This window comes from Helianthus annuus, chromosome 8, assembly GCF_002127325.2.
Source record: "Helianthus annuus cultivar XRQ/B chromosome 8, HanXRQr2.0-SUNRISE, whole genome shotgun sequence".
NCBI classification, from domain to species: Eukaryota; Viridiplantae; Streptophyta; class Magnoliopsida; order Asterales; family Asteraceae; genus Helianthus; species Helianthus annuus.
Window position 1 is genome coordinate 69,912,757 of NC_035440.2, and position 11,552 is coordinate 69,924,308.

General features: G+C 36.0%; 1 protein-coding gene across 1 annotated transcript; it reads right to left on the reverse strand.

Moving 5' to 3' along the window:
* Positions 1-8,619: 8,619 nt before the first annotated feature.
* Positions 8,620-10,028, reverse strand: LOC110930529 (mitogen-activated protein kinase kinase 9). The gene has a single exon (XM_022173844.2). It carries the CDS (start codon positions 9,655-9,657, stop codon positions 8,734-8,736), a length of 924 nt encoding a protein of 307 aa, XP_022029536.1. The 5' UTR covers positions 9,658-10,028; the 3' UTR covers positions 8,620-8,733.
* Between the last annotated feature and the right edge of the window lie 1,524 nt (positions 10,029-11,552).

An 11,552-nucleotide genomic window follows, 5' to 3' on the forward strand; every position in this document is an offset into this window, starting at 1 on the left:
CTCAACATTTCAATAGGAACCCTTATAACAGATTTGAAATTTGCCACTTGGTGGGCTGTTTACGTAAAATTGTTTAATGAAGCAGTCTTCGATTACCTGCATAAAATTAAAAATAATGAATACTATACGTGAAGTATGTAACTTATGAGAATAAGTGTTGACACGTTTGAGATGCAAAAGGATTCAAGTTAAGATCAATACTCATACCGTAAAACCAAATCTTGCATAACGATTAAACGTGAAATAAGATTCACCACACATGTCATCAACAAAACATGAAAGTTCAAGCCCAAAATCACCTAACGCTTTGAAAACCAACAAAGTATCCCTCGGCAGATTGAGATCTTTAACAACATTGTCCCAACCGTCAGTTATTATTGGTGTTGAATTTTCTGTTCTGACCCTCACAACCCATTTTTTACCAGACTCATGATAGATTCGCAACTTATTTTTTTGCCAACAATCCCCACTTTTGATTAGCAAAGGCTATAGGTACATCCTGTATATAATTTTTAAGAAGTGTAAGAAAATATAAACCATAACAACTGTTAAATATATATCTCAATAAAAATAAATTATGTATATAAAAACATGTCATACCAGTTTCAAAGATTCTGGGTTATCAAGAAACTTAACAAATGTAGTATACATGATAAAACCTGAATCAGTAAAGATGTTAAAAGATTTAAATTAAAAGTTGGCTTCGAAGATGAACATTAACTTTTTGTATTAACAAAGTATCTACTGAAATTAATCATAGAAACAGAGTATGAGTTAAAAATTTTCTGCAAATAATAACTATTTTAATATGTTCTCAACAAATGATTCAAACACCTAACTGAACCTGTTGGGATTGAACCCTACCAGAGGAACAGATAATGAAAGCCAAAACCGGATCACAACAATGGATTCACAATAAGCAGCTGTTTACTATAAGCTTTCCCCTTGACTGTGGCTCCAACATCTGATACACTCCAAAGTACTGCCTTTATCAACATCTGCTGTCCTACAACTGCTGTTCTATTCAAGGACTGATGAAGACTAAAAACCCTGCTGTTCAATCTGCTGCCTTGAGTCAAGCACTGCTGATCATGACAAGTACTGATGGGTTCACAGCAGTAGAATGATGCAGCAGCAGTTTTATTCATTTCATGTAATGTAATGCAATATCAGTAGTTAGCAAAGCAGTAGTTGTATAGATCAGTAGATAGAGTTTGTTAGGTTGTTAGATGTCACTTTCATGGTGACGTCAGCTGAGATGCTTCAGTGGTTTGGATTGTCTATAAATATAACAGTACTCTGTACTGTTACACTTGATCGTTTTGAGTGAGTTGTTCTCCTCAATTCAATCCTTTCATCTTGTACAACCAACCTTGGGGTATCAGGCTGAGGGGGAGTTTAGTTATGTAAGCATGCTTGTAATCTTTTGATTTTCATTGTAATCATTCAACTTAATGAGAAAGCATGTGTTTATCAAACTATTCTCTTCTTTGATTGTGTTTACAAAGTTTGTATCCATTTCCGCTGCACTTTACATTGTTGTATATTCATTGATTTGTCAAATTCTTACAAACAAGCACAATCATGACAGCCTCCGATCCTAACAATTGGTATCAGAGCCCGGACAGTCAAATTCGATCTAATAATCAATTTGACATAACAGTTCAGCTCAAAATTCATTGATACTAAGGTTGATTGTATTTAGTTGAAAAACAGAGCAACGAGAAATCATGTTCAAAATGATGAATCTGATACTCTGTAAAACAACCAAGATGTCATAAGATTCACAAATTTCAAAATAACAAGTGTTTTCATGCTCAAATCACTCATAGTTCTCAGATCTGACAACATGTCTGGCAACTATGTATGACTATCTTCATTCAAAATTGATTTCAACTGTTGTTATGAAATTTGTGATGATTTCATCATATTTTATACTAAAGTATGCACCTCAGATTAGTGAAACCTATGTTCATATAAACATTAGTGTTCTGCTAACATAGAAAGACAGAAATAAAGCTTTTGTCAAAATTTCTTATGTGCTAAAAGGCAGGTTGAGAATCCTCAAAAGGACCAAATCAGCTTTGTCAAAACACATTAAGAAAATAAGGGGTCAAAACAGTCCAAATCGTACGTAATGTGAGATTTGGTAATAAAACATGTACAAATGGGGCCAGATCTCTCAAAACATTACTTCAAAATGATTCTAGACTATGCTTTTTCAAAATGAAATCTCCCAGTGAGTATTTCTGTACTTATGAATGAGAAGGGTAAAAAGGGAAGAAGATAATGAACAAAACTCAAAAGTGTGTTTATCTCAAAACTTTTGAAGCCAAAAGAAAAGGAGTATAAACATAAAACACTTATGAGTCCAAAGTTGGGTAAAACAATGGTAATCATGCAACTGTGTGCATTCATCAATACATGAATTGTTCAGGTAACAATGGCATCTCCAGTGATTGATCTTAAGAGAAGAATTTACAATCAATTGACAAGAAAATGATCCTGAACAATGGTCAAAATAACTTGAGAATAATATGATCATGAGCTTACTTGAAAAGCTGTCAAATCCTTTTGATGTTATTTTCAAAACATCCTTTAACTATTTTCAAAGGTGTTTTTCTCAAATAAAACCGGATATATTACTTCATTTTTCCTGAATAATATATTTTGGACTTTTACTCATTTTTTATAGTAAAAGTTTTCTCACCGGCCAGGATGTAATTTCCTTATTTTTGTGTGAAATTACTTTCCGAGAGTTTTGGGCGGGAAAACCTGTTGGTGAAATGTTGACGGAAGATGCTAACCCCGTAAGCGGTTACATTTCCTTCCGTTAAACTTCTCGATCCGACGTGAGTGCACACGGATCGCTTTTTAGATCTATGGCTGGGGGTTTGCCACGTGGAAAGTGATCCAGTGGAGGTTTTCCTCCAATCTTCATGCCATCATCGTGATTTCAGGGGCCCCTGAGGTGATGACACGTATCCAATCGGTTGTAACCGTTTAGTGGTGCACAATTGGGTCCTTCTAGAAGGTTATTGCCATAATCCTGTGTGACTCTTTATCGTGTGGCACCAGTTGGGTAAATAATATCCAAGTCTGGACATTATTAAGCGGAAGTGTCTAACTTAGGATTTTCATCCTTTGTTTACGGAGGAAAACGCAAGGATTTATGATTTCCTTTTGGCGCGCGAGTGTTGTCTGCTATCTGCCTCTTAAGCCTTCTTTGTAGGACCAGTGCGCGGCCGCGCAAGGTCAAAAAGAGCTGAAAGACAAGGTTATGGTATGGTCCTAAGTACTTGTTACAATGTTTTTGGGACCTTACCCTTTCAGATGTCTAACAAAATGTGTTTGGAAACCTCTGTTGGTCGTTGGGAACAGTGTGAGTCAAACAGTCGTTAGATAAACAGAAGTTATGAGAACAGATGATAACTTTCAGCAGTTGTTTTATTTTTAGCTAACATCTGTCCACGTCAAAACCTCTGTTGTCTTTTGTCTTTTAAATTCTTCCAAAAAACTGTTATTGACATACAAAATTCTATAATAACACTTATAGCAGACCTTATACAATAATACTTATTCATCATTAGCCCAACCACTGTTAGTATCAAATCCTCTGTTAAGCATTTTAAGATTGAATATCATCTGTTGTTCGTTAACATCTGTTGACCGATAGCAGACCTTTGCCTCTTCAGACATTTATTCATCAGCAGATGCTCTCTTTTGTCAGACTTTAGCTACACATCACCTTTTACAACACCAAAATATACAGTAAATTCTTCCAAAAAAACTGTTATTGATAAACAAAATTATATAATAATACTTAAAATGAAGATGCGACAACAAAGATTAATACTATTAAAATTTATTCATTTAGTCAACAGTGATAAATCAAACAGTCATTAGCATACACAGTTGTTTCATCATCAGCAGATGTTCTCTTTTACCAAACTTTAGCTACAACAGACCTTTTACAACTCCAAATATTGACTCTCTGTAATTTGCAGGAGCACAGATTCTTCAAAAAACTACTATCAATGATCAAATGCTGAACATTTGTTTTATCTTTGCACTCATCTGTTCACCATCAAACCAACCCTTGATACTATTAAACCTCTGTTGACTTACCAAACAGATGTTCAGACATAATTAAACATCAACATTATAAGTTCACCTTCAAACCAACCCTTGATACTATTAAACTTCTGTTGACTTACCAAACATATGTTCAGACACAATTCAACATCAACATAATCTAAATCAAAATCAAACTCAAACACTAAATAAGTAAAACTAAAATGCAACATAGATTCATAAGATTAAAATTTATTCATTTATTCATGACATTAACAGTCCAATAATTACATCACATACTGAACAACATTAAAGTTCAAATCTAAAAATAACAGCAAGAATTAAGAAACTTTAGCTTCAACTCCATCGATTGCTGAACCTCTCGATGTATGTCCTTCAGCATCGCCATGAACTACACGTCTCTATTACTGACAACACAAAGCTCACGAACGGAAGTTGAAGGCATCCGCATAAGATCTCTGGAAACCTGCTCTCTAGTGAATAGGCCAACTTGCAATCCATCAAAACATCTCTTCAGCTCTTGAAGAGTAGCCCTATCTTCATACACCTGTTCCTCGATTTGCCTGACAAAACGATGCTTTAAATCATCTGATTGTGCATTTGTGAAAGACGCCATTTGAATAAACTATATTACTCGACTTTCCTGAAAGTATGATATCTTCGTAGGAAAACGTGATGAAAAACAGGTGAAGTGACTATGAGTTTATATACTAAAATTTGTAATTATGAAAACGTGTACATTTAATATAAACATATTAATGTATATTTCAAAACATTAATCTTTTAATGCAAAAGCTTTTTCAAACCCCAACTTTTATGGTAAAACTGTAAAATTAAATACCAAGAAACCCAAAGGACAAAATTTCGAAGTTCAAAGAACAAAAGCAGATTATCAAAATTATAATTAACCTCTTGATTTACCATGTAGACGCGTTTTTAAACTCTATAAAAGACCGATGATTACTTTTGATTCAAAACATCAACAAATTGTCCTACAAATCACTTTCTGTCAAAAATTGTTCCAAATCAGAAAACCAACAAAAAATCTACATGGCAAACTTCAGCTTCTACCACTGGTCAGACACCAGCGATGTTAAAACACGGTTCTCCATGTGGTCACTCAAAGAACAAAGAACAGACGAAGAACTAAGCAGGAAAGTCGACATAATAAATGACACTAATTACAACAAAACCTGGAACAACATAGCATTGCTCGATGAAGTCCTCCACACTCCTCCATCAGAGTTCCAGAAGAATGCAGAAGAGTTTCTGACACAACTTCTAAAACAGGATCAGAAAATCTGCAACATGTTAACTGACCTGAAATTCAAAAGAGAGCATGAAATCACATGGAGAAAAGCCAGAGTCTACGAAATCCTAGCAAGTGTTAACTCTAGCGTGTAATACTTTATAAATATTTCATTAAATTTCTATTTCTCTATGTAGTAGTTCATTTTAATAACATAAACATGCATCTTAACATATTCTAAAATGTCAGTGTAAATAAAAACTCTTAACATCATCAACAGTTAATCAAAATAAGAAACAAACCTAAAATGCAAAGGTTTCTTCTCAACTGTTGTAGCACATCTGACTTTTCATGATATAAAATACATATCGTCCGTTCAAGTTGCAACTCCCCCATCAAAGATGGTAGCACATGCAACTTTTCACGATGTTGCAATAATTATACTGCAACATCGATATTCAAAGGTTGATGTGTGATGGGAAGCTTCATTGAAACGACGATGTTGGAACAATGATACTGGAACGATAGCATGTAAACATAATCATCAAACATTCGAACAAAGAAGTGTAATCGGAGAATAGCGGCTGAATCACGAGAAAGATGCATTTGAGAGAGAGAGAGAGAGAGAGAGAGAGAGAGAGAGACGCTCGTAGATATGAGCGAGAGAGATTTGAATGTGGAGCCAAATAATTATGTCTTATTTATAGGATTAGAATAGAATTAGAATATATGGTTTGAATTTTGAATGTGAAGCCAGAATTTTGAATTGGGAACAGATGTTTGATTATAAGATGTTGAGGGAAATGGATTTGAATTTATAACATAGGTTTGAATTTTGGAGATAGGCACTGGTTTGATGGCAGGCCTTTGGAGTATGAATGTGGGCCAACTTTAAATTTTGAGTAAAATGCACGGATAGTCCCTGTGGTTTTGCAAAGTTTCACCTATAGTCCCCCAGCTTTTGGAAATTACACTCACAGTCCCTGTGGTTTATGACTTTGTTTCTCGGATAGTCCCTGGGTGTAACAGACGTTAATTAGCAACGTTAAGTGTGGTCGTGTGCTGAACATGTGAGGGTAATTACGTCCATTAATGAATTAAACCCTCCTTCCACCTCATTAAAACCATTGTCAGTTGCATTCCCTCCCATTTATCACCCAACTCACATTCTCTCTCTATCAATGGCGATCATCTTCATCATTCCCAAAATTGACACCGATCAAACCCTAATCGTAATCAGCAATGGAAGACGATGATCCGCAAAACCCACGGAGACACAACACTTGGAGAATAAGGAGTCTAACAGAGGCGTTTATAGCAGAAAATGTATATGGTAAGTATCCAAAAACCCTAACTTGATTCTGTTAAAAATCCAAAATTGATGTTCTTTTTGTTGATTTATCAAACGAACAGGAGGCTATGACAACTTGTTCACTTTAAAAGTGTATTATGGTGGTATTTTCACAAAGGTTCCACGAAGAAGATACGTTGACGGAAAGGTTAGCTATGTTGACTACTGCAACATAGATGAGTTTTCTGTGCATGAGATAGATTTTATGGTCAGGGACCTCAAGATTTATATCCCATATGTTGAAAGTTACTACCATTTTCAAATACCTGGGCAAGATTTAGACATTGGTTTGACACCTTTAGGAAATGATGCGGATGTTTTGTGTTTAGGCAAATATGTTGCAGCAAACAAGGTTATAAGAATGTTTATAGAACATGGTTTTACTCGTATTCCAGATTACCTTAGCCCTCCAAAATCAACTTCTGTGGTTATTGAACAACTAGAAGATGCAGGGCCTAATATACCTAGAAAGAAGTTGAAGGTAGCAAAAAAATTAAGGCTTGGTGAGGGTTCTAGTGAACCAAATAGCGGAGTGGAAGTGGGTAGTTTACAGGATAATGTGGTTAGTTTAGAGGGTAACAAGAATGTAGAGGTCAGACTGAATGGGATTGAAGATATTGACAAAAGAATGCAAGTTCAGGGTAATATGGTTAGTTTAGAGGGTAATGTGGGTAGTTTACAGGATAATGTGGGTTCTTTAGAGGGTAATGTGGCTGCTCATGATGGTGCAGGTGTCAATGATGGGGCTGGTGTCAATGAGGTCAATGTGGGTAGTGCTAAGGGCAATATGATTAGTGAACAGGGTAATGTGTGTATAGTAGATGGAAATGTGGGTACTGTCAATGAAGGTAACATTTATGAAGAATCATTCAATGGAGGGTTTTCATATGACACTGAAAATGCAGACTTCTCTACTGATTTCCCTGTTGACATTACAGATAATCAGCATGGTCATGAACCTGACAATGAGGTTGAGGCTGAATGTGAGCATGAGGGATCATGTGATGGTGAGTCTGAATGTGAGCATGAGGGATCATGTGATGGTGAGTCTGAATCTGAGGAGGATGAGGATGATAACTCAGAAGATAGTGATTTTAAAGCAGACTTGGACTTTATGATGGAAGATGTTGCTGTTGACATGAGAGACTACTATGAAAATGTTGACCATGGTGAGGAGTTTATGGGTCCTGTGAATGAATCTGTTGGTAACAATGATGGGAATGATAGTGATGACCCTCTTGCTGGTGAAAATTTAAATTATGATTCATTGGATAGTCTGACAGAAGACTCAGAGGGGGAGTTAAGGTGTAGAAGGCGTAAGAAACTTAAAGAAGGAGGGTTTAATACATTAATGGACGAAATTACCCTCACATGTTCAGCACATGACCACACTTAACGTTGCTAATTAACGTCTGTTACACCCAGGGACTATCCGAGAAACAAAGTCATAAACCACAGGGACTATGAGTGTAATTTCCAAAAGCTGGGGACTATAGGTGAAACTTTGTAAAACCACAGGGACTATCCGTGCATTTTACTCTTAAATTTTAAAGTCTTTTAATATTAGGGATTATGATGTAATAATGACATAAGAAAAGCCTTGTTGAACAGCCTCTCCAACTGACACATCAGCTTTTCTTATGTCATCGAAGTTTCTTTTTTTTATAGAAAATATAGATAGATTAAGCAAACCAAAGCAAACCAAACCAAACGACCATTTAAAGAAAAAAAAATTTTAAAATGAGGAATTTGACAACTTTTAAAATGTTATTTAATGTTTACTTGTTTTTTTATAACTTGTGAGACGCATATCTTATCTACATTTTCGTCATCTATTGGATATTATAATAAGGTAAAGCAGAATAGCATTATTGAAAGAAAGTTGTATCTGTCGCCTTTCACTTTCTTTCTACCGCCTAATGGATTATCATCAATTTATCATCTTAATTTCAGTTTTGAAATTGATTTCCACAAGAAAGAAAAATTAAGAATATACATTAAATTCCAAAAACTACAAAGAGTAGTTGCTGTTAACTTGTTATTGTCTACTACTACTACTACTACAGAAAGGATGCGAAAGTAACTGGGAAGCCGTCCATCTCTTCCCGGAATCTTTATCCAAACAACACTCAATAAAGCTTCGAAACTCATCCGAAACTCCTTCCGGCAAACTCGGGGGTTCACCGAAACATATCGCACACATGAGCGTCGCCCAGTCGGGTTTCTGACCGCTTGCCAGCAACGGGAAATGACCCATATACAGTTCCAATATCGTTAACCCTAAACTCCATATATCACCCGAGTAACCGTTATAATTTGCACCGTAGCTATCCGGATCAAAGCGTTCCGGACTCATGTAGGCGCACGTACCCACGTACGAATTGCAGGCGTCCAGCGTCCGGCACATAATCTTACTCACTCCGAAATCAGCTATTTTCACCTCCATGTTTTTATTCACCAGAAGATTTGCTGGTTTGATGTCCCTATGAATGATTTTATGCGCATGCAGATAGTTAAGCCCATTGAGAATCTGACGCGCCACGTTGGCGAGTGTTTGCTCCGTAAACACCCCACCGTTTTTAGAAAAGGAGTCTAGGGTTCCGGCGTCCATGTATTCCATCAATATGGCAATATCCCCATCAGGCTTTTCAAATATCTCATGACATTTAACCACGAAGGGGGAATCTGCTCGCCGGAGAATCTCCATCTCACGAAAGATCTGACGGCGCATCATTGGATCGCTGTCGGCGTGGACCACCTTGAGCGCGAAAACATCCAATGTTTTCTTGTGAACCACTTTGTAGACGGTGCCGCCGTTTCCGTGTCCGAGAACTTGAACCGTCTCGTATTCGGTTGTGGTGGTGGTGGTTGTGGTGGTGGTGGCGGTGGGAGGGAACCGGGGCCGCCGTTCGGGTAACCTGAGGCCCAGTTTTAACTGCCCACGATCTCGAACAAGTGCCATGTTTACAAGCTTTTAAAATGGAGTGGATGTTGAGCCAAAGTGTCGAGAGAGAATATATATAAGTGACCGTGAAAAGCACGTGGTTTTGGTTTGGAATTTTAAAATCTTACAATGACGGAGGAAGGCATACGGAGGCACACGTGGGACCCAAACATTACAGATTCATCTGCACGTATAATATCGAGGACTTTTGTCTTTAACGTGGATTTTTTTTTTTTTAATTTTTTTGTGATTCATGACATTTGCGTTATTAAATGTGAACGCCAAGTGGAGTAGCTGTCTCGGTTCTTATCCTGAACTATTATGCCACTCACATTTCTTCCTTAAGTTTTTTAATGTTCCCATTATTGATATATTTTAAGTTTCACATTATTGATATTTATATATTGTAAATATTTAGGCAAACTCCCAACACTATGTCGGTTTGTGTAAAACAGGTTGAGAGTTCACAATATTAAAATTATCTTTTATTCTAATTTAAAATGGGTTGATAAATCCACGTGTTTAATCAAACATAACCCACATAAGTCCGGTATAACTATTCAATGGGTTCAACATTACAACCCAAAATATGACCAGGTTCCTATGGTGTTAGAATCAATACCGGATCCAGGGGTGTTTTGGGGGTTCCCGGGAACCCACTCGGTTTGAAAAAAAAAATAGTAAGAATTAGTGAAAATCTAGCAAAAGAAACCCGGTTTAAAAAATTTTGGATCCACCACTGGTTATAAATTATCATCACTAACATATTTTTGTTTATATACAAAAAGCATAAATCTCTTATCGGATAGGTCCAAGGTATAAACCTGAATAAAAAAGTAGTTTAGATCTATTGATGTAAGTAAGTAGAAATTACATTTGTTGTTCAAAAAATTATATATGCAAAAATTATTTGTTTTGATATCTAAATTTTGAAAGACAGATCAACTCTTGTTTTTTTTAACTAATGGTGTACCAATTTTAGTGCTTGCTATGAACATCAAGTATTATAAAAGGTAGAATATGACAGTTAGATGTATATTTGGGGTGTTTTAAATTAATTTGAGTAGTCGAGGAGTCTTTTCATCCATGGTGGCTAGGGTGCAAGTGGGTTTGTGGCTTGTCTTATCCAAGCGCACTCAAGCGTCACGCAAGTTCGTCGTAACCCGGTTATTTCAATTATAAAAAACGGGCGGCGACAAAAGGTGAAAAGGACCCGTTTATCATTTTGTACTCATGGTTTATGGACATTTTTAATTCTAATATACTAATATTAATAATCAATATAGGTGTGTCCAGAGAGGCGGACCCAAGTATCTTCTTAGGTGAGCCGTGTGCGTGCGTAATCCTTGAAAAGTGTATTTTTAGGTAAAAAAATCCAACAATACTCTTTGAAAATATGGTTGAACCCCTCATTCGCACTCTCAGCAAATAATTCCTGAGTCCGCCAATAAATGTGTCATTTAAGTAACGGTTTAAATGCAAAGCCAAATATCAAGTGTTTTAATTAAGAGTATTCACATCCTCTACACCATCTTTTACTAGTTTGTCTCTTATTATTTTAAAAGCCTCTCATATCTTATCCACCATACTTATTAGTTATCCCTAATTCTTCTTTTATTAGTTTTTCTTTCATTTTTATTATATTTTATATACATGTGTGGGTGGGTATGAGAGATGATAGAGAGATGAATAGTAGCTTTTACATTTAAATTAAGAAGAGTGTGTGAGTTTTTGTTAAATTTTAAAGGGTAGAAACAAAGATAATAAATAAGATGTGATGATGTTTTTGTCAAGTTTTTTAAATTTTAAAAATGGGAAGATAAATGATGAAGGGGCTGCGAATGCTCTAAGTAAAAATAGAAAGATAAATGATGGAGGGGATGTGAACAGCAGATCCAGAATTTTTTTACAAT

What these genes read in the sequence shown, in the direction of transcription:
- LOC110930529 (XM_022173844.2), bottom strand. Translation starts at nt 9,657, where the DNA reads ATGGCACTTGTTCGAGATCGTGGGCAGTTAAAACTGGGCCTCAGGTTA.